A 24,154-nucleotide genomic window follows, 5' to 3' on the forward strand; every position below is an offset into this window, starting at 1 on the left:
GAGAGAGAGAGAGAGAGAGAGAGAGAGAGAGAGAGAGAGAGAGAGAGAGAGAGAGAGAGAGAGAGAGGGAGAGAGAAGGAGGGAGGGAGGGAGGGAGAAAGAAGTTTCGCATATTGTTTTTTGATCAGCAGGTTTGGAAACTTTGAGTGTTTGGCTCACAGGATGGTGGAAACACTCCAGCATTTCCTGTGGCCTCGAGTCTGGGTTGTGAGATAGAGAACTGGGCCTGAGCGCTGCCTCCTCCACCGGGGAATGTGGGCACACATCATGAGTGACAAGGCTGGCCTGCTGGGAGCAGGGGAGCTGGGGGTGGGGGCCGTGGGGGAGGGTGGGTGGACAGGATGGGAGCAGTCACTGGCGTGACAACAGCTGAAAAGGAATTTGAAAAGCAAATATCTAAAAGCCAGAATAAAGGAGGAAGTGTGTGCCTTGGTTTGTAAAATAATGAACTTTCCAGTTGATGCTGCTTCCCAAAGTGGGAGAGAGAGCACCTAGTGAAGGGAAAGCACCAGCAGCTCAGCTCATGTCTCGTCTTGTCTTTGACAGAATTTCTCTGGGAGGAAAACACATCTGGAGTGGGCCCTGCTCTCGCCTCTGAGTACCTCTATTTCTATTTCTGTCCAATGGGACACATGAGTAGCTGCTTGAAGAAGTACCTGAAGGTTTTCTGAGGAAGGAATTCTGGATTTTAAACATGCATCATTCATTGGTTTGAGTAATCCTGCACATTTTTTTTTTAATCTCTGGATTCGCTTTTAAGGAAAGAGTGATTCATTCGTTTTCTTCATTCACTTGTCTGAAAAGTATTTATTGAGCTGCTGTGTGCCATGCCCTCTGGTCCAGACTGGACAGAGATGGGTAAGATAGATGATCTCTACCCTTAGGGAACTCATAAACTAATAGCGTAAGATATGGAAAGGTGTTCTTGTAGGAGCTTTGTAAACACTCTCGAGGAGACCATCAGGGCCATTGCTTCTTAGCTTGGGAGGCTGTGGGGTCACGGAAATCTCTCAGAGGAGCTGGCACATGAGACTGGCTTTGAAGTCTAGAATTTTTGAAGCCAACCCAGGGGTGGAAGGGAAAGACATTCCAGGGAGAGGGAACATTACGAACAAAGGCAGGAGGCAAGAGGGTTTCCCATGCCCAGGAAATGGCCAGCAGTTTGATGAGGAAGGAGAGCCAATATTTGTCTTGGTGCTTTTCCTCTCCACTCGGTAGACCATAGGACACCTCGAGAGTAACCTTCACCTGGCCAGTCTGGGGCTCGTCTTCTTTAGACAGTACTACGCACAGCCACTGCAAAAGGAGTGTTGATGATCTTAAAGAAAAACCTATTTGCCAAGACTTAGAAGGCCCTTGCTTGTGTGTGCTTGTGGGTGGGGCGCAGGGATGCGTTGGTGGGAAGGGTGTGCTCCTGGTACTCAGAGGCGGGCGGGGGGATCCAGCCTGTGGGAAGTTGATGTGCTCTAGGTCACGAATCACCAGCCAGAGTTTTAAAGCTTGAGATTCAAGGTCTCACAAATCCAAATATTCTCTTTCTTTTGCTGTTTATCTTCTGCTAGTTTGCACAGTAGAAAGCTGCAGTTAATTTAATTTTTACTGTTCTCTGTGAATTGGAAAGAGTTACTCAAAAGAATTGGGCTGCTTTCCTGGAGATAATCCCATAGACGCAGGTGATGATAATCCAATATGGGACTAAAGGAAAGAGTTTTCTCTGCCACTTTCCACTGTATTTCGGGCCAAGACTATTCAGCACTTCTTTTTTTTCTTGAGAAGTGAGGAGGTAAGTGGTCTCAAAGCATTGTTTCCCAAACTGTGTTCCATGTGAAACAAGATGCTCCATGAAAAAAAAATTCTAGAAAGATGTATTTGGGAAATAGTATATATTGCATACAGAATTTCCCAGTACATATATATTACATTAAAGGCCCAAGAAGTCCTGTAGTAAATGAATCTTTTAAAAAATGTGTTATAGTTATTAAAAATCATTGACTGTAGAATTAGACAGATGTGGATTGAGTTTTGGCTGGGCTCCATATTTGGATATGAGACCTTGAGCAAGTTACTCAATGTCTGTGCATCTTAGTTTTTCCTAGTCTGTAAAATGGTTTAGTATTGGTACCTATTTCATAAGGTTGTTATGAAAAATATGAACTAGTTGGTTCCATAATTGCTGTTATTTCATTCAATGTTTTACAAGAGATTTAAATTTTCCATTTCTTTCTTTCCTGCGTTCGTTCTTTTTCTTTCTTTCTTTCTTTCTTTCTTTCTTTCTTTCTTTCTTTCTTTCTTTCTTTCTTTCTGCCTTCCTTCCTTCCTTCTTTCCTTCCTTCCTTCCTTCCTTCCTTCCTTCCTTCCTTCCTTCCTTTCTTTCTTTCTTTCTTTCTTTCCTTCTTTCTTTCTTTCTTTCTTTCTTTTTCTTCCTTCCTTCCTTCCTTCCTTCCTTCCTTCCTTCCTTCCTTCCTTCCTTCCTTCCTTCCTTTCACGTTACATTTCTTAATATCTGAAGGAAGCAGTGTTGTGTGGGAAATGCCAGGCTAAGGCTAATTCCTGAAATGTCTGCATGACTCCTGGTAGCAGTCCAGGAGAGGAAACGTAGCTTCTAGGCACCGAGGGCTCCATCAGAAATGTGGACATGGCAGATATCTGAGTTCTAGGACTGGGGAATAAAGTATCATTCCCATTCAGCTCCAAGATCAGATTGTGTAACTTCAGTGTTTTGAGGGCAGTTGTCTCTCGAGGGCCTGGCAAGCTTATAACTGAGGGCAGTAGACAGATATGGTTGGGTTGATGTATTAGTTAGGAGTTTTTCAATTACAAGTGATGGAAACTCAAACTCACTTATTGTAACAAAGAATTATGGGTTCATATATCTAGAAAGAATTTTAGGAGAGTTCAAAGAACTAGAACGTCAATAATGCTGTGGATAAGGAACTCTGCTTTAGTGGTTTCACCAGAGCAGACCTTCTCATGGCCAAATTTATTACTCTGCAATTTATAGATTAAAAATAAATTAACTTTATTTATTTCTAAAGGACTTTTGCTTTTTTTCTTGATTGTGTCAGTGTATGAGAGTGTTATTTTGCCCACATTCTCATCAATCAGTAAACATTTATTTCTTACCAGTATGATAGACAAAGAAGGTATGTTTTGCTACTTTAATTTGCATTTCTCTTATTGCTGTTAAATACCCAAAATGCTTTTGGGTATTTATAGATGATACACTTCCTCTAGTTTGGATTACTTCGTAAATTAAAAAGCAATACATTTATAAGAGTCATTATTAAGGATATTTATACCACATTAGGTCACAGCTGTTGCAAATATTTTCTGGATTGTTTATTATTTGTTTTTAAATTTTTATGGTGCTTTTGGGAATGGCGAAGATTTTAAAAGCATCTTTGTGTCAAATCATCAGCCTCTTCTTTATGCTTTCTGTCTTCAGTGTTACATTAGTTTTCTAGGGCTGTCATAACAGACCACTGCAGCCTGGATGGTTTAAACAACCGACACGTATTGTCTCCTAGTTGTCAGACTGGAAATCTGAGATCAAGGTATGGGCAGCTTGGCTCCCGAAGGCTCTCTCCTTGGCTGTAGATGGCCATGTGTTTACTGTGTCCTCAAATGGTTGTCCCTTTACACCTGTCTGCATCCAGATTTCCTCTCCTGATCAGGACACGAGTCAGGTAGGATTAGGGCCCATTCTAATGACCTCATTATAACCTAATTACCTCTTTAAAGGCCCTGTCTCCAAATACAGTCATGGTCTTGGTACTGGAGGTTAGGACTTATTCATATGAGTTTTCAGGGAACACAGTAGTTCACAGTCATGTTCGAGGGGCCTCCGTCACCTTGGGAATATGTAAATACTGCAGGGAAGGTATTCAAACTCAGTAAGGTTTAGTATCTTTATTTGTTTCCTGCAAGGAGTGCCAACTATCTCTAGGGGGGAGGGTGAAGAGTAAGAGAACAAGTGTGTGCTTCAGGCTTCCAGTCCAGTGCCTGCTCTCAGCTCCTGCCCCTGCTTCTTTCTACCAGCTGTCCCCTAACCTCCATGATGACATTCCCAGATGCTGTGAGAGCAGACTTTTCTCTGCAAGTTTGCGACATATTGTAAACGGGTAGCTAATAGCATGTTTTGCCACCTGGCAAGTAAATGGACTGAGTTATTACTAAGATGACCTTATGAGGCTTTTGTCGGGAGCATCTACATAAAATGGAATAGTAGGCTCCTGTATTTGATTCAGTTCTCTCTCCTCCTCACTTTCTTCTGAACGCTTGCACAGTCTTCCCCCTTTCCTGAAGCCACAAAACTTCCGCCTTGGCCTCTGCTGTTGTCAGAATGGACATGAATTCCCTGATAGAGTAGGAGACTCTGAAATGGCACTCCCACCATGTAGCGATTTATCCAGACCCTCCAGTGCAGGGGAGAATCCCTGCTCTCGTGGTCTCCCTGGCAGTCAGCGCTCATCTGTGTGGCTGGAGAGAGGAACGTCTCTCTAATACATATTTGAGAAGGGAAGCAAAGACAGAGTTCAGCAAGCCTGGATGATCATTGCATCCTGGGTAAGGTGACGTGGCCGGCACCTGTCCCCTACTGTATTCTTGGGCCTAGATGGTAAGGGTGTTGGGATGTATCATTCTATTTGGAATAAGAAGGATGTTGTACAAAGAAGAGGAGAAGTAGGCCCTCCTGAGGCAGTGCACCGGGCAAGATGGCATAAAGTAGAGGGCTCAGGAAGGTCTGAGTAACTGAAGGAGATCAGAAGATGCCACTTTGCAGTAAGGATTGTTTTGAGCTGAAATCAATTAAGGCAGCAGCATAGGAGGAACTCTCTGCCATTCTCTTTTCTACTTAAAAGCAGGGCGTAATTCTTCTTTTGTAAAGGAAATTAGTATCTATAAAGGAAATTTCTATTTGTAACGGTGTCTTCCTCTCCCAAACCTGGAAGAGAACTACTCCAGACCCAGCTCTTAACCATCTGAAAGGATATGAGACTGAATAAGAAACTTACTTAACAACTTGGTTTTTAACCATACATTTCCAAGTCGCCCTTCCGCTCCTTATATCCCTCAGGAGCCCAAGCCCCTTTGCCTTTGTCTAACCTCTTGTCCACACTTCATCACCCTGTGTAAGATGGTATGTAAGCTCCAAGCTCTAACCACCTCTCTGAGTTACTTATCACTGAGTTCTCCTGCATGTATGTACATTGTGTGAATAAACTCATTTGTTCCCTTCTGTTACTCTTGCTTTTGTTAATTTAATTTGCACTTCCCAGCCACTGAACCTAAGAGAGCTGAGGAAAGGTTTTTATCCCTTTCTCTCCAGATGAAGAAAGTGAATGAAAGATTACTTCCAGAGGGGTGCCACTTTCAGAGGTCCTTTCTCTCTCTCTCTTATTAATCTTTTTTTTTAAGTATATTTATTTTGAGAGGTGAGGAGGGGCAGCGAGAGAGGCAATCCCAGGCAGGCTCTGAAATGTCAGTGCATTGTCTGATGTGGGTTTTGAACCATGAGATCATGACCTAGGCTGAAATCAAGAATTGGATATTTAACCAACTGAGCCACATAGGCACCCCCCCTCTTTTTTTTTAATGTTTGTTTATCTTGAGAGTGTGAAGTAGAGAGTGTGTATGTGCACCCGCGTGTGTGAGAGCAGGAGAGGAACCGAGAGAGAGGGAGACAGAGAATCTCAAGAATCCCAAGAATCTATGCTGATAGCACAGAGCCTGCTTGGGATTCTCTGTTTCTTTCTCTCACAGAGCCTGATGTGGTGCTGGATCCCTGGAACCAAAATCATGACCTGAGCCAAAATCAGGAGTCGGATGCTTAACTGACTGAGACACTCAGGTGTCCTTAGGTCTTTTCCCTCTTTATCTAACCTGAATGCTAAGGGGAAAGGTTGTCTATTTCTTTTTCTGCAAGGGAGCACACAGCATTTAAAATATTGGACGGCGCTCCCTCTCAACTGTTCCCATAATCAGTATAAACCTAGTATTTGTCACCGCTAGATAATGATGGCCAGTGGGGCGGAGGACAACTTTCCTGGGGAGGAAGGAACAGACAAAGGAATTGAAGCAAATCATTTATCCAGCTGTTTGGTGTTTCTTTCCCATTGATCTGCCTTTTGGCTTCTGCTGGTCCATCTGTCAGCCTCTTTCAGTGCAGTTGTGGGGGCACACAGTTCACCAGGGCAAGTGTGTTAGTTTTTCCATTACACAGCTCCTACAGGAATGTCCACATAGCCTTGATTTTCCCCCTCTCTTAATAGGATTTGCTGGTGTAACAGAAAGACTAGAAATAGGATAAAAGGGTTTAAAGCCATTGCAGGGACCAAATGCTAAAACTATTTGGAAATTCAGGAAAAAAAAAAAAAAGATCAGGTATTTGGAAACTTTATGCTTCCACAGATCTAATCAAGCTGACTCGAAAAACACGTGGTGATGTAACAGATCTTTAAGAGACTACAGTGAGATGAGCTTCAAACACAGAGATACACAGAACTTTGGACATAGACCAATGTGTAGAGACAGATTTCTAGATGGGAATCAAGAGCGGTCTTTCTCTGCTGTCTTGGAAACGTGACCTAAAGCTAAGGAGACCTTCAGCAGAATGATAAAGAAAACTGCAACTTGCACAAGGGTTATGGAGTCACATGTAACTGACATGGGGACTTTAGTAACTGACTCCCAAATAAAAAGGAGCTAACTCCTCTGTCTCATTAAATTCACTCAACTATAAGGAAAGCCATTTGACATGCATATTAAGGTTGTAGAATTTTTATATTAAAAATGGAATCGAGTAAATCAAGCACCAGGCAAGCAGGGACATTGCAGGATTCTCCACCCATTTCCTGGTTGCCCCCAGGGATTTGAGAGTTACCTTACAAGGCAGTATGGCTGGAGTGTCTAGCCAGCTGCACAGCCGTCCTTTTAGTGGGTCTTAAATTTTAGTTTGCATAAGAATGATTATATTAGGCTGTTTACCGGAATTTATGAACCTTATATTTACTGGGCCACTGTGACAACATTAGACTCCACTTTACTGCTGGTGGCTCTGATAAGATAAAATTAACTGTTCTCTCACAGAAATATAAATTCAGGAGGATAAAATGTGGACCTCTGAGGATAATGATGTGGACTGGATTATTCATTCTGAAACTGTCCACCTGACTCTACCCCACGGGAGCCCCTCTGCACTGTTAGTGTGGGCAACACTGATGGAGTCTAATCACACTTGTCAAGTGAATTCCCAGGGGATTCTGCATAGCCTTTTGGCTCTCTCAATGACTCCTTTGTACACTGCTGCTATCCTATTCTCCATGGAGACCCAGGGAGAGCCACAGCATTGAATTCTCACCTGTCCAACAGGTTTTGTCTCAGCAGTCTTTGAGAAATAGATACCAGTGAAAGGGGAAGAAAAGCACCCTTGGCTTTTGATTCCTGGGTGGTTAGATGGCCTCTTTTAGTGTAATTCTAGCTTATTTTGTATAGTGGTAAGGAGGAGGTTGCTCAAAATGCATTTTAATTTTCATTATCTGTTCTCTTGACCCTCAGGATTGGGTGTTCTTTGTTTTGAATAGTGTCACCTGTTATTTACAACAGTCTGTTTTCAAATTAGAACCTGTTTTCTTAATTCTTATTCTAGGGTATGTAATTGGTTGGGATCCTGAATTGAGGTGATGTGGTACAAACATAACACGTTGCCCGTAGAATTGTCAGGTGAATGACGGAGCATAGATACTATGAAGAGAAGTACCCTAGTACAGATTTGCTACTTGTGTTTGCATATATGAGACTCCATAATTATTTAACAAGTCCCTGTTGTAGGTTATTGGTCCGGGTGGATGTGCACCTTTAAGAGGACAGAGATTTTCCACTGTATTTTCATACACACACACACACACACACACACACACACACAATACACACACACTCACGGCACACATTTAAGTTTTGAATCACCTGAATGTCTGATCTGTTCAAAAATATTAAGTTAAAAAGTCTTCCTAAAGAAACAGGCTAATCTGGGAGAGACGGCAGAGGATAATCTTCCTTCCTTTGTGAAAACAACACTATTCATTCCAGTGAGAATTCAAGGTCCGTTCTGAATGCCGCACTGTGCACATCAGTCAATTTTCTTCCCTCCTGACGGAGCAGTGTGTGAACTGGCCTTGGGGAGGGAGTGTGTGTATGCATGTGTGTGAACCTCAGGGCATTTCTCCTTCCTCATGATATCCTGGTTGCTATAGTGCAGAGCTCTATTTGTGACACACAGAAAACACTTTAAAGAAATGCTGCTTCCTGACCATGACTTCCTGGGCAATCTGTTCTTCCGGAGACTGTTGAGCGCGAGAAGTTTACATGCATTTCTGGACAGAGTGAGCCCTGCTCATTCAGACCCTGGCACCACTGGGAGCGGACCCCCGTGGTAAGGGACAAAGTGTCCCTCACGGGGACCACATCCCCTAGCCGCTTTGACTCTAGGGCGTTGGCACCTTCCCCTCATCTGTCTTCTCTCCTCAGGAGCGGCCGGTGGTGCAGTTGGTGCCCTGTGTGTTGTACACCCAGAGCCGTTTTCATACCTAAACCACCAGTGAAAACAGGAAGTGATGAAGCAGAATTTGCCCTGCATCGGCAATGAGCAACTTTTCTTTCTTTTTGTGATTCCTCATTAGGTGTAGACACGTGCGGCGGTCTGCACTGTAGGATCCCAGTTCTACAAGCTTTGGACTCCCTGGGATTACCATGCCGCCCCCCGCGGACATCGTCAAGGTGGCCATAGAATGGCCGGGCGCCTACCCCAAGCTCATGGAAATCGATCAGGTCAGTCCTGGTGGCAGCAGTCTGGGGGTTCGTTTCAGTCCTTACTGTCTTGGAATTTTCACAGACTTTAGATAGCTCTTTTGTCCCTCTTTCGCTCTCTGGCTGTGTTGAAAAATATGTGCAATAATAGTTGCAGTGTAGTTTGCTTTCTGTACCACATACAGTGATGATGGATGGGGTTTTTATGCTCGTTCACCATCTCTTTGGATTGTGTCAATACAGGGTTTGTGTCTGAAGCTGGGTGAGAGGCGGGAGGGCCCAGTGGCCTGGGCTCCGGGCGTTTGGCACAGTGGAGGCCGGCCCGGCCCTGCCTGGCAGGCGCTCATGAGTGTGTGCAGACTGCTTTATCCTAGGCAACGCAACACTTAATTTTTTGATCCTCTCCCTTTGATTTTTGCAGAAGCAGCCAACAAGTACATTATAGTAGCAGCTTAATCATGAAATTAGGATGGAGGGGCTCGGGCTTGCCTCCCAGCTAATTGTAATTTTATTATTAGCGTAAAATGCACTGTGTCTAGTGTATTCTCTGGCATGTAGTAAATACTCAATACATATTTAATGAATGAAAAATAATATCCAGAATATTTTTATGTGACCTTACCTTGAAGGGCCTCCTTTCACTTGGATCTCAACAGTCTTATGGTGTAGTTTTGATTTGATTTGATTTGATTACAGGTTATCTCAGCTACTTATGCCAGCTAGAGCAAATAATTTGAGGGAAAAAAAGGATTGAGATATGTACACTTGGGGTTTCATAAAGCAAATAATATAGAATTCTAGATGGCTTTTAGCATTTTCCAATTAGGCTACCATGGAAACTCCACTTTTTATTTATGTTCTCAATACTGTTCTATGGTTATGGTCTATATACATTTTTCCCCTGGTCGTGTTTTATTATCTGGTTGAAGAATACTGTAAGAGTTGTATGGCATTGTGTGGATCCCCAAGAATATAAAACCAATAAAATATTTTATTTGTTAAAATAAAGTATAAAGGTCAAATCAGATTTAGTTGAGCTTGAGTGTGAATGTGAGAAAGGATAAAACTTTAGGATTGTTGTCAAGAAAGGTGTCATCAGTCCAGCTCATCATTGTCATTTTAACTGTTCTATGAGGTAGTTTTTATGAGGCTCTAGAAGCAACCCATGTAGGTAGAGAAGCCCATCTGCTAGTTTTATATACATTTGTGTCAGGTGGCAGATGTTTGTCCTTTTTCATGTGCTGTTCGAGAGAGGATATGAGTTGAATTTTTAAAATATGCTTGGGACTACCTGGTGCAGACTAAATACACTCAGGACGCGGTTTGCTACCAGCCAAGGGAGCCAACGGCTTCAAAGGGGAATTGACCTCTTAAGTCCACATGGCGGTTCTGGGCTGGCATGATGCTCCAGGGACATGACCCAGGCAGGCCCCTTCTGTCTGGTTGCTTTGCCTTCTCTGTATGTGTGGCTGCGGATGGTTGCTTGGGCTTCCCCTGGGCGCTCACTGGAAATGCAAACTCCCAGGCCCTACCCCAGACCTCCCAACCCAGAATCTGCATTTTAGCTAGTTCCCCAGGGGACTCCTGTGTATAGTTGAGTTTGAGAAGTACCGAGCTAGATCCCTGGTACCCCAAGTCTGGGGCACTTATTTGAATGTTCTTGGGGCTTCTTTCTCAAGAAATTCTAAGTCAGTGGTTTTGTAAATTATTTTCGTTCAGTTCTGCCCTCGCCCCGGTTGTCTGGGAGCCCCTGCCGTCAGACAGTAGCTCCTGATACATATTCTTAGGGGTTTTTGGAGTCAGCATCCTGTTCTTGCCTTTGGGGATGGCCTTTGCTGTGTGTGTCTCTTAATACTTATTCTTTTAATTATCTTTTTATTTTGGAACAATTTTAGATTTACAGAAAAATCATGAAGGTTATATTGAGAGTTTACATACCCCCTTCACTCAGTTTTCCCTACTGCTAACATCTTACTGTAACTGGTACATTTCCCAAAATTAAGACATTAGCAACGGCATATTACTGGTAACTAAACTACAACCTCTATTTGGATGTCAGCAGTTTTTCCACGAATGTCCTTTTTCTGTTCCAGGATCTAATCCAGGAATGCCAACCACATTGTAATATAGTCGTCATGGTTCCTCAGTCTTCTCCAGCCTTTGACGGTTCCTCAGTCTTTCCTTGGTATTTCATAGGTTGAAAGTTTTGAGCAGTAACTTTATTTCAATACAGTTTTTAAACAGAAAAATGGCAAGAATAGTACAAAGAACTTCTGTCTACCTTTTATCCAGCTTCTTTAAGTATTAACATTTTGCTTCATATGCTTTACTGTTTTCTCCATTTTCTCTTTGTAATATATAGCTCTGTTCTGAACCATTTGAGAGTGATTTAGAGGCATCATCCCCCTTTACTTCCAAACACTGAGTGTAGGAACAAAATCATTCTCTTACATGACCATAGTCTCTTTATAAAAGCCAGGAAATTGAACAGCAGTCCAAACTGTCATCTAATCCAAAGTCCATAGTCCACATTCAAGATTCATCATGTCCCAATAAGGTCCCTTATACATGTTTTTCCCACAGTCCAATATCTCTCCCGGTTCATGTATTACATTTATGATCCCGTCCCTGTGGTCTCCATTGACCTGGAATGTTTTGTCTTCATCTTTTGTGATTTTGACAGTTTTGTAGAGTACAGGACAGCTTTGTGGAATATTCTTCAGTTTGGTCTCTCTGATGCTTTCTTCCCAGATTTTGCATTACCAGGTGAAATGCCAGAGAGATGATGTTGTGTCCTTTCTGGGGCCTTGTATCAGGAGGCACCTGATGTGTCCTTGTCTCATTCTTGGTGATGATTCCGGTTTTACAAATGCAGATATGAGGTTCACAGAAGTTAAGTGATTTGCCCGTCCGTGAGCCCAGGACACAAACTCAGGTCTCCCTTACTCTGAAAGGTCTCCCTTACTCTGAAGACCAAACTTTTAAACAGGTTGGCTAAATCATGGGCCTCATGGTATTGCACACAAAGGATTAGAAACCTAACCCCTTATTGCCCTACAGCTGCTGAAGTTGGAGTGAGAGACTCAGGGCACTGCTCACGTCAGAGGTTGTTTCTTGATTGAGCCAGAAGTTGGCACAAGAATTGGAAATGTATTTGCACATGCAGCGAGACTTGAGCAAAGATTGGTACTTGATTTTTTTCCTGATCTTTTACCTTGTTCAGTGAGGGCGTATAACCTGCCTCTCTCCTATGGCATGTTATACCTTGGTTCAGAAAGCTCTTTGCTCCTTTTTACCCTGGGTGGCTACTATTTCACTAAAAGATTATTTCCAGAAGTTGGGTTTGGCTTTGCTGTGCCGTGTTCTTCTAAACCCTTGAGTATCCTTCCACTTATCCCATTGTGTTGTCACTGTCTGTCAACTTGAACCTGTGGTCTGACTCAACCTTGAAGGTACCCAAGGATCACCCAGGGAGCTTGTGAAAAATGCACATTCCAGACCAGCTGCAGAGATTTTGATTCTGTCGGCCAGAGGTGGGGCCCTTCCTCTGCGCTGTGAGGAGCACTACGGGAGTCTGATGCAGGGGCTCCCACACCTTCTGATCCAGCGGCTCATGAGAAACCGTCATGAGCCTGTAAATCGCTTCATCTTTGAGACCAGTTTCTCTAGTGCCTGGAAAACAGTGTGTCCTTAACCAATGGTTATTTAATTAATGGATAACTGGGAAAAGGAGCTCATTTCTGCTCAGCTTTGCTCTAGTGATGCCCATTGGGTTCAGGGGGATGTCTGCACAAGTCGACTGATTTGTCTTCTCTCTAAATTGCAAAGAGACAATTTTGCACGTCTACTCAGTGGGAATAGCCCCTACGGGCTATTTACAAGAGGAGTTTGCTGCACCACAGGAAGCTGTCAGAGGAGTTGTAAACTATCTCATTGGCCACTACTGCTTTGGCCTTTATGGTCTGTTGCTGACTTTCACCCTCAGGAGCCACTTGAGGCCATCGGTGGGTGCTTCTTTGGCCACACGGAGCCTAAAAGGCTCCCACCCCCTGTCCTGGCTAACTTACTATTTTCTGAACAGCTTATTTTTCAATCAAGGGTATAGAACCTTCAGCACCCTGACAAGAGTTAGTGTGGCCTAAGCAATGCAGTACCATCTCCAGGACATTGAAACCTGGATGGGGGCCCTGGAGCCCCATATTTGTGAGAGGATATCTTTGAGCTTCAGTATCTTCATTTTGTAAAGCTGACATAGTAATTTTGCACTTTCATGATTGTTGTGAAGATTAAAGAAAATGTGTGAAAAAGAATGTAGGACATCGCCTGGCTCAGAGTAATTACTCCATAAAGGCAGCCCTTGGTGCTGCTAGTTTAAGCAAGTTCTCATTAGATTAGAAAATGAGATGCACTGATTTTCCTTTTTACCTGCCCTTCTTCAAGAACGGTTCTCTGGCTTTCTCCTTGTTTCTCTGCCTAATGTTTTTATTTTTATTAAAACAATTTTTTAATGTTTATTTTGGGGGGAGGTGCAGAGAGAGGGATACAGAGGATCCCAAGCAGGCTCCACGCTGACAGTAGAGAGCCAGATGTGGGCTCAAACTCACAAACCATGAGGTCGTGACCTGAGCCCAAGTCGGACACTTAACCGCCTGAACCACCTAGGCACCCCCTGCCTAATCTTTTTGTTTTTAATGTTTAGGAACGAGAGACAACCAAAGGGTAAATGGGAGGCATCACCTAGTAATAAAGGAGAATGCTAACTGGACATGCAGCCAGTTTGTGCTGTGGAATATTCACTGGCTCCCTAGCACTCCTCCATGATATTTTCTTCTGTTTCTTGGCCATCCACCAGCATTCTGGGCAGCTGCTGTTCTGTTCCTGCACATGTTCCTCAGGCCTTGGGTTTCTCCTGTCTGCCCTGCCCCCACATTCCTTCCTTTCCAAGGCGAGCACTGAGGTCAGAAAGCCACCACTCCTGGGTGCGCCTTACAGGCCCTCTGCTTATGTTTGCATGCCTCCAGGATCCCGTAATGCCCTTGTCTCCTGCCACCCTCTTCCAGTCCCACCACCCCCACTGCCAGCAGAGGAGGGAAGGGCTGGTCCTGCCCCTGTCCCAGAGCATTCAGTCTGTCCCAAACCCCCGCCCCCACTCTTTAGCTGCCCCTTTGTCCTAACCCATCCTTTCCCCTTACTTGGGGCTTTGCCCCAGGGGTTCTCTTCAGTTGCTCTTTTCTTCTCTGCTTTCACCAATAAGCTCTTTTGTTCCTGCCTTGGAAGATCCGTCTCTTGACCTAGTAACTCTCTTGCTAGCATGTAATTCAGTTTCTGTCTTTCCATTCCAAGTTGATTTAAATGTTGTCAGTATAGGCCACTCCCTGTGCCGTGTTGGTATCTTCTTAATCTGAGAATCGGTAACAACTTTCCCCTCCCCTAGCTGCCCTCTGATGGCTGCAGTGCCTTCTGCTTTGCTGAACCAAGTGGTTCTCATTCCACCTTGCTTGGCCTCGCTGTTCATTCTGATCTTCTTGAAACTCCCAATTCTCAATTAAGTGGTGATCCTGAGATTCCCCCTCCTTGTCTGATTAGTCTTGGTGAGTTTCCTTCATGGTTCCACATCTTTCTCCTTCTTTGTAAATCTGTCCCAGCCTCAGTACTTAACCCTCTGGTCTGTGTGCTCAGTACTGCAACTCTTTGTCTAGATTCTGTGTTCTCTCTTGGCTTGGAGTATGACTTCTAAGTAACACCAGTTCTGTCACCAGTGAGGCCCTGCTAGCAGGCCACCAGGTCTTCTTCACTTGATGGATACATTATTCCTCTATATAAGCATCCGTGTGCGTGCAGAGTATAAGCAGGTGATTGATTAAGACTGTCCAAATGTAAACCTGCAGAAAGGCGGTCTGATAGGCATTACCAACTTTTGGAAGTTATTTCACGTACAAGAAGGATGGGTTAGATGTTTTCACAACCTCAAGTGTACAGACTCCATCCTGTCCCTACAAGGAAATGTAGGAAAAGCTAGCCTAAGCCATCTGGGCAGACAAAGGGTCTGGGTCATCTCTAATATCTGTGCACTGGACAAGCCCTCGGGAAGGATGTTATGCATCAGGTTCAGGCCCAGAAACAATGAGAGGGAGAGATACATATGTTTTTTTAATATTTATTTTTGAGAGAGAGCAAGCGAGCGAGTGAGCAAGTGCAGGTGAGAGTAGGGGAGGAGCAGAGAGAGAGGGAGACAGAGGATCCGAAGCAGGCTCGCGCAGATAGCAGTGAGCCTGATGCGGGGCTCAAACTCACAAGCTGTGAGATCATGATCTGAGCCGAGGTCGGACACTTAGCCGACGAGCCATCCAGGTGCCCCTGCATGGTTTTTAACCTTCGTTGAATCCTTCTCAATGATCCTTCTCAAATCCTTCCCAATTGCTTCCGGGCTGAGGGGTGTATGCAGTGTGATTGCAGGCTCTCCGCACTCACTCCTGCAATAGCGGCTTGTACCGGCCTGTTTGATTTTTGCATGCTTTTGTGAAAGATTTTGTTTGAGGAAAGTGTACCACAGTTAAAATAAAGTAAGTCATGGATGATTCTTGAGTGATCCTAGGACTTGAGTCAGACTCTTTAATTTGACGCAATGGTCCCTCCATGATTTCCCTTCCTATTACCCAGGGTGTAAGGTATCTTCATACTACCCAGGGTTCAGAGTTGCGGTGTGCAATTCTCAAGTACCACCTTACTATCTAGAAGCTGTTCCTTTAGAAGTGTGTCCCTGCACACGCTTGTATGTTGTTCGCTTCCTGCAGTTTCTTTCTTAAGGTAAGCCCGCTTGAATTTCTCCTGCCTTCCGTTCAGCCCTTCGTTCCTTTAAATCTTGGCTTTGCTAACACTCCCAGAGCCTCCTTTGTATTCAGACCTTTTCTGAGTGTGTTATAATGCAGTTATTTTTCTATCCTTCTCATTTCTTGTATCACTTTCTTTGCCTGTAGCTTTTATTCAGTTAATGTAGTCTGCACCTAATGTTACTTACATTTCTTTTTAGTGTACACATGTCTTTTGAAGTGGATTATATGCTCCCAGTGGTCAGTCAGCCTGTGTTTTACATACATTTGTACCCTGTGGTCCCTCACATTGATTTCTGTTTCTGTGTGTATGTACTTTAGCTTTGAACTATGAACAGTAAGGATGAGAACAAAACATTGATATTCTCCATCCTCCTAACTGAAAAATTCTAGTAGCACCCCCTGCCTATATATGGTTGGGGATGTTATTTTTTAAAAAAAAACCTACATGATGTGTTTTCAGGCAAGCACGTACAAAATAACTCCTGCATTTTCCCGTCAGCTATCCTGTTTCTGTAGATATGTTTTTTACATTTTTTTAATGTTTATTTATTTTTGAGAGAGAGGAAGAGAGAAAAAAAGAGAGGCAGAGAGAGAGGGAGACACAGAATCTGAAGCAGGCTCCATCCAGGCTCCAAGCTGTCGCCACAGAGCCCGAAGTGGGGCTCGAACCCACGAACCGTGAGATCATGACTTGAGCTGAAGTCGGACGCTTAACCGGCTGAGACAACCAGGTGCCCTTCTATAGATATTTAAGATATAATCCAATATGCATAAATTTGATTTACCCAAGACCTTTTTAAAGCTCATTAATTGCATAAAGCACATTTAAATTTTTGGGCTTGATGTTGGAGTTCTGCTCATTCTATACATAATAATAACAGCAGCAGTAGAAATAATAGCACAGGCCATCTGATGAGCACATACGATGTGCCAGGCAGTATGTTAAATGCCTTGCATGGAGTATTTCATTCCAACAAGGCAGACTTTAGACGTCCTAGTTCATAATTGTTCACAAGTTCATTAATTTGCCTCAGATCACACAGCTAGGAAGCTACTGATTTGAATCCAACACTGCGTGATACTAAAATCCAGGCAATTTCTACTAAACCATAAATCTGTTCGGTACCTCCTTTTTAAAAATTTTTTTTCAGCCTAATTGAAGTGTAATTGACTTATAACATTATAAGATATTTAGAGTGTACATCATGGGGATATGATCTACAAATACACTGTGAAAGGATACTCCCCCATAGAGTTAATTAACACACCCATCACTTCACATATTTATTTGTGTGTGTGTGTGTGTGTGCGTGTGAACATTCAAGTTCTACTAGCACATTTCAATTACACAATACAATGTCATCAGCTGTAGTCACCGTGTCTCACGTTAAGCCTTATTCATCTTATAGGTGATAGTTTGTACTCTTTCACCAGCCTCTCCCTATTTCTTCCACCTCCCCAGCCCCAGGACATCCATCTTTCTATTCTCTGTTTTATTTTTTAAAAATCCCACATAAGTGGCACTGTGTAGTGTTTGCCTTTCTTGGACTTATTTCACTTGCTAAGTAGTTCTCTTTCAGATTCTCCATCTCTTACGATCCTCCCTAATCGTTCCCACCATTTACACCAGTGTGATTTGAGCTAAGTTTGCCTGCTCCAGCCACTAATGATGTCACTTCCAGGCACACTCTGTGTTATGAAAGCAAAGATGGCATTTCTTTTAAAATGAGGGAAAATGTGGCCAGTGGCCTGGGTTGCTCCAGAAGGAGCCCACCTGCAGTGAGCCATCCTGTTGAGGCTGGACCCTGGTAAGGCAGTTTGGCTTGGCGCTTACAAGCATCGATGGGGGGCAGACTGATAGGGACTGAAAGTGTGGGCTGCCATTTAAGAGCTGTGTGACTGGGGGTAAGCCTCCTGCTTTGTAAGAAAGAACTGGCAATATTCATACATCCTTCCTGGCATTGTGGGGATTCAGTGAGATCGTCATTCAACACTCTGCTTAATAATGGTAACCAGTAGCAGTCAATTATGAGTTTTTCAGAGTGGCACATAGAATAAGCTTTTTGTATTTCAGGCAAGACTGGAACCAATAATACAGACTTCCGCTTAAGTGCATTAAAGTCAGTTCTGTAGCCTGAAAACCCATAATTCCTGTGACATTTAAATATCGACAGCCTGGTGAACTAAAATGACAACTGAGCTCAAAATAAGTTTTGAATTCAGCACTTCAAGATCACGTAGCACATAGAATGCACAATATGAATGTACTTAATACCACTGAACGATACATTTAAAAATGGGTTAGGGACCACCTGGGTGGCTTAGTCGATTAAGCATCTGACTTCAGCTCAGTTCATGATCTTGCAGTTTGTGAGTTTAAGCCCTGCATTGGGTTCTGTGCTGACAGCTCAGAGTCTGGAGCCTACTTTGGATTCTGTCTTCCTCTCTCTCTCTGCCCTCCCCTGCTCGTACTCTGGGTCTCTCGCTCAAAAATAAATAAACATTAAAAAAAACTTATAAAAATTGTTGAAAGTGTAAGTTTTACGTTTTATTTTCAGTTTATTTATTTATTTTGAGAGAGAGAGGAAGCAAGCATGTGAGCACAAGCCGGGAAGGGGCAGAGAGAGGGAGACAATCCCAAACAAAGCCTGATGTAGGGCTCCATCTCTCCAACTTATGAGACATGACCTGAGCTAAAATCAAGAGTCAAAAGCTTAACTGACTGAATTACCCAGGCGCCCCTGGAAATTTTATGTGTAGTTTACTACAATACATAAAATCTTAAAATTCCATAGACTCGAGAAAATGAGATTGGATTTCTGAAAAGGGATGTTCCAGCTTTGCATTGCAAAAATTGAAAGTCCTCTAATTTTCCTAAACTGTTCTTTCCTGAGTAGTTAGATTATATTGGACTAGATGATACTTTAAAAAAAATTTTTTTAATATTTATTTATTTATTTTTGAGAGTGAGAGAGAGAGAAAAAGTGTGAGCAGGGGAGGGGCAGAGAGAGAGGGAGACACAGAATCCAAAGCAGGCTCCAGGCTCTGAGCTGTCAGCACAGAGCCTGACTTGGGGCTTAACCTCCTGAACCGTGAGATCATGACCTGAGCTGAAGACAGACTGTTAATGTACTGAGGCTCACAGGCTCCCCTGCACTGGATGATTCTCAATTATGAGTGCTGTCCTGTGCATTGTAGGATTTAAGCTGTATCCTGGCCTTTACCCACTATGTGCTAGGAACATCCCCTCCCCCAGTTTTGGCAACCAAAAATATCTCGAGACATTGCCACCAGTCCCCTGGGCAATAGATGAATTTCTCTCTGTTGAGAATGGACTAAATTGGTGGTTCCCAAGCTTGGTTCTTTGCTGGAATCGCTCACGAAACATATTGAACATACGGAGAGGATTATTTGTAGGTACAGTCGGAGGCCCAGGGATTCCCGTTTTTATCAAGCTCCTTGGTGATGCTGATGCTCTTGGGGCCAGATTTGGAAATCATGTTGTGAGGCCCTCTACATTTCTGACTCTTCGTGTCGGAGACTCGTCTGGTTTCCACAGTAACTTTCAGTGTGAGATTCAGTACCCCCCCTCAGTAAAATGGTCCTACTAATTCTTCACCTCGTCTTACTTTACACAGTGTCCAAACTTAGCAACTGCAGGAGCTCCTTCTGTTCCACATAACAAAGATGTGACAAAGCCCATGTGATGTTGGACTATTGCTTTGTGTGATGTCATAACAAGGTAGAATGACACTCTGACAGGAATAGTCACCCCTCATCTGATTTGTGCAACTGTTGGATTTGCTATTGTAGCTGTTATTACTTAAACTTCCTTTACAATAAAGTGACCGGGTCATTTCCCTTTCTGCTTTAGCTCTCTCTCTGTGTGACAGAGTCTATATAACCTCATAAAATAGAGTTTGCCACGCTTTAGAAGGGAAAGACAGCAAACCCATTTCTCCCCTCAACCATGAGCTCAGTTTAATTGAGCAAGAATGAACGCTAGCATTCCACTCTTCCTTCTGAAAATGAATTGCAGATTTTAGTTTGCTTTCCAGGTAGATTTCAGTAGAGAAATCTTTCTGCAAGGGGGTGGCCCTGGTGAGAAGAACATGCCTTTCCTTGTTCCCACTATGCATTCTAAATATATTATTATGTTTTATTAATTGACTTTGGGAAGATTTATTTTTGTTCTTCCATCAAAGCCACCCATGATCAAAAGACAACCAAATGACTTTGAGATAAGATATATCCATTTTCAAACTGATTGTAGATGGACCATAACTCTGGACAAGGTTGTGGTGATCTCTTTATCAGCCTCATCACCATAGGATGCTGGTCATTTCTGGTTGACTTCTTTCTTGACCTCCTGACCCATACAAACAGCCACGTATCAGCCTATTTACCTTGGCCATGTATATGTCATCTGCATGTCCTTTGCCCCACAAACTCAGTATATTCAAAACTGTCCTATTGTTCCAAGACCTGTGTTGTTTTGTTTTGGAATCTTCATGTTTTCCTTTTCCAGGTGATACACCTAGTTTGCTGAAGCTGAAACTGTATGTCCTTCTAGGCTCCTTCCTCTCCCTCAGCCTTCTGTTCAGTCAGTTACCTCAGGAAATTTGCCCACATCTGGTCCCTCTTTATCACATCTGCTGCCACTGCTGCTCTGGGGGCCCTGTTTTCCCTGGGCAGTGTGGAGGAGCAGAGAGGGCAACAAGGGAGGACTTACAAATAAGTGTGTCAGATATCTCCCAAAGGGAAAGGACGGTATCTACACAAGCAGAAGATTATGAACACAAAGGAGGCAGATAGAAATTGAGGAATATATGGGTTTTAGAAAGAATCAATTAGAAATCTTAGAAATGGAAAATATACATACAGTAAGTGAAATATAAAAAAGAAAAGGAAAACTACAAAAGTAAGTAAAAACAATAAAATGCGCAGATAGAGTAACCTCAGAGTAGATTTGGCTAAAGAGAAAATTGATAACTTGGAGAATGAGAATGAGGAATTCATCCAGAACATAGCCCAAAAGATAAAGTAGTGAAAAATATGAATGTGAAGCTGTGTTAAAAGGATACATTAGGAAGTTGCAGCCCATGTCTAGCTATCAGTCCTACTAATAAAGAATGTGGGGCACCTGGGTGACTCAGTCAGTTAGGCGTCTGACTTCAGCTCAGGTCACAATCTCATGGTTTGTGAATTCAAAGCCTACGTCAGGCGCTATGCTGATAGTGTAGAGCCAGCTTCAGATTTCCTGTCTCCCTCTGTCTCTGCCCCTCTCTCACTCTCTCTCTCTCATAAATAAATAAATAAATATTTAAAAAAAAAGAACAGAATGAATAGTGGAGAGGCAATATTTGAGGAGATCCTGGCTAATATCTTACCTCTCTCGAACTGAAGAGAAATTCTGCAGTGGGAGAGAACAGGGGCTGTGGATTTGGCTGATTGGATGACTGGAGGCTCTGTTATTAGGAGCTAAATGGACTTACTACTTTATCCAAGAGCCACAGGAAAAGGAAAGGTTTATAAGTAGGGGATTGACATGGTATGATTTGTGCTTTTAGAAAATTTCCCTGCTGAAAGCAACCTAAAATCTGCAATTCATTTTCAGAAGGAAAAGCAGAATGCTAGCGTTCATTCTTGCTCAATTAAATGGAATTCTCGGTTGAGAGGAGAAATATGTTTGCTGCCTTTCTCTTCCAAAGCATTTGTATGTTTTGCAAGAGGTAAAATAACATAAGAGAGATTATTTAGACAGCCCTTGCGGAACCCCGGGCAAGAAGTGATATGCTGTGGGAGATAGAAAGAAGTGAAGCATATCTCATCAAGATGTATAGTAGGATTAAACTGACATGAAATAGATGATTGAGTTTAGGTAGGGGGTTTCAGGTAAGGGAGAGATTCCTTGTATGAATAGCTGGGCAAATTATGGTAACATCTATCAAGGTAGTGGAGGGATATCTAGGTCGACTCACAGTTCATGGAAACCTTACACAAGTGGTAAGGGAATAAGGCAATTATCTATATGGCTGTACCTCCTTTCAGATTTTCTTGGGGTTTCAATGCACTGGCCAGTTTGTCTACTTAACTGGTCTCTTGCCCTCCAGTGCAATCACCTGTTGTTAGAAAATGCACTTGATTATGTCACTTTCCTCCTTAAAAACTCATCATAGGTCCTATCATCAAGAGTTGTTTATAGGACATAGACATCTTTTGCCTCTGGGTTGCCTCTTTTGCCCTTCTCTCATTTATGCAAATGACATTGTTTATATGTCACATGAGCATCCATTAAGCCATGGCTTTGCATTTACTAGACGATTTAACCAAAAGTGCCCTAAGCAACCCAAATATCATTTGTTTTTAATAGCTTCTCTATTAAAGCAGAAGAAAGAAGGTTTAGTAAGTACCTGTGAGATTGACTTGGTAGGGCTGAAGAACCAACAGTATGAAGGGCAAGGGAGCTGTAATGTTGATTCCAAGCTTGTTTTCTGGCAAACTAGAAGAAGATGAGTAAAAGTTGCAAATTAGGAAACAATTTTGGGGTGGGAGTTGAGTCTGAGGTTATGGGAGGATACACACAGACAGAAGGGCACTGCACAGAAGTGAGGTGTGGATTTGGGCATAAGGTGGGAAGGGGACCAGAGCACAGAGAATTCTCCCACTGGATGTCAGAAGTCTCAGTGTTAACTTAGGATTTCATTACAAAGCCATGTCGTGTACTATTCTCATGGAAGTGCTAAAACATCATGCCTTAAATAGTGTTTATCACAAACTCACTATATGCCAGGAACAAAGAGACCCAAAAGTCCAGCACCTTTGGGTGTTAGCTCTGGGCACTTAGTTTCCAGGACTCCAAATTTGGGACGGAGTTAAAGAACACGGATTCTGAAATCATATAGGTCCAGGTTCACATTCTGGCTTTGTTCCAGATGCTCTAAGGCTTTGAGCAAATTACTTAACATCTCAAGATCCTGTGACAGTTTTCTCATTTGTAAAATATACTTAGTAGGAGGTGTATGGTAGTTGGTTAATAAACAGTAGCTATTCCTATTACCGTTAGTGTCAGAAGGGCTGGCCAAGTGATGATAGATAATAAAAGTCTGGGTTGATGATATCTCAAAGTGAGGGGGGAGTTTTAGAAAGTGCATGAGGTTATGGCCATTGTTTGCATACTCCAGACTCTTTGAGAGGAGCCTGTTTTATTATTCTTCAAGGTTATGGTTCAGCCTTAGATTACCATTGTCCCATTCATGGGACATCTATTTGAGACATGGAAGTCCATGCACTGTTTGCTGGCAGATGTCCCAGCACACCCATTACCATTCAAGAAAGAAGGATGAATTGGCATTAGCATGTCCACTCACAAACAAGTATGCCCCTACACAGCAAAGAGAGTCAAGAAGTGAAAGGGAGGGAGAAATTGAAAAAGTAAACTCACTTCTTAAAAGCTCCCTTTGCCACCAGTTCCTCTCAGCGTGGTTTTGACCGCTGTCTTGTATCCAATCTCGGTTTCTTTGCAGTTGATAAACCTTCATAATCCTGTGTTTAAATTGAACCTGACCCAAGTAAGGTTCTGGCTTGCTTATATCTGCTCATCTGGTCTGATAATATCCTATCCATCAGGATCCACAGTTATGTCTGTTTATTCTACTGAGCCTGTCTGCCCTTTGAATTTTAAATCATGTACCTAAATACTTATTAACCTTCCACATAAGAATTTGACACAAAAAAGTAGACTATTTCCTAGGAGTGAAGGTAGGCAGACCATCCGACCTGAGCTGGTTTGGAGTGTGAATCCCTCCTTTTCGCAGAGAACACTTAGCTGCATGTGTGTGTGGAGGACAGTGGTGTGTTGGCCACTGGGAGTCATCTGGGCATTCGTCTTGACAAGGACTGATATCAGGGAAAGTTGAGAGGGATATAGGAAATAAGAAATGGTTGTTATTGCTGCCTGACATACTGAAACTTGGGGAAAAATATGTTTCTTATTTCACTAGCAACACTGATATTAGGGCAATATAAAATAGCCAGGGGCTAGGAAGGAGAATCAAAAAAGATAATTGATATGAGTAGTGTTTTGTTTTTGCATTGTTCATTTTTGTATTTTTGCTTTCTAAAATTTCAGTGTCCCTTTCAATTGAAGAGAAATACAGTTTCTACTCAGGAGAAATACCAGAGTACCCCAAAGGGAAAGCTTTTTTTCACTTGTGTGTAACTCACTAACACACAAAAGCGCTAATTATTTATGTCTTGGCTCATTTCCACAGTCCAGTGATTTTTATGACACAAAGATTATACTTTATCTTGCTAAAATGATAATGCAAATATTTAATGAGTTTCATGAAGCCTGAAACAAGTCACTATAAGGAAACCATTTTTGAAACGAATCAGCATTTGTCCGGAAAAAGGCGGCATAGCCTATCATCTTTCAGCATTTAAAATTAATGGGACACACATGGTTTTACTGCTTTGGAGATGTGGTTGTGAAGCTCTTTGTCACTCCTGACATT

At 42.8% G+C, this 24,154-nt stretch overlaps 1 protein-coding gene across 3 annotated transcripts in view; it reads left to right on the top strand.

Annotated features, from left to right (window-relative positions):
• The window catches only part of ELMO1 (engulfment and cell motility 1), a 522,106-nt gene that overhangs the window by 82,185 nt on the left and 415,767 nt on the right, over nt 1-24,154 (top strand). For all 3 annotated transcript variants that reach the window (XM_029924925.1, XM_029924946.1, XM_029924936.1), the window contains exon 2: nt 8,679-8,826. In XM_029924925.1, the coding sequence (XP_029780785.1) occupies nt 8,749-8,826 (78 nt within the window). In that variant the 5' untranslated portion in view covers nt 8,679-8,748. The remainder of the gene's footprint in view (nt 1-8,678; nt 8,827-24,154) is intronic.

This window comes from Suricata suricatta, chromosome 2 (genome assembly GCF_006229205.1).
Source record: "Suricata suricatta isolate VVHF042 chromosome 2, meerkat_22Aug2017_6uvM2_HiC, whole genome shotgun sequence".
NCBI lineage: Eukaryota > Metazoa > Chordata > Mammalia > Carnivora > Herpestidae > Suricata > Suricata suricatta.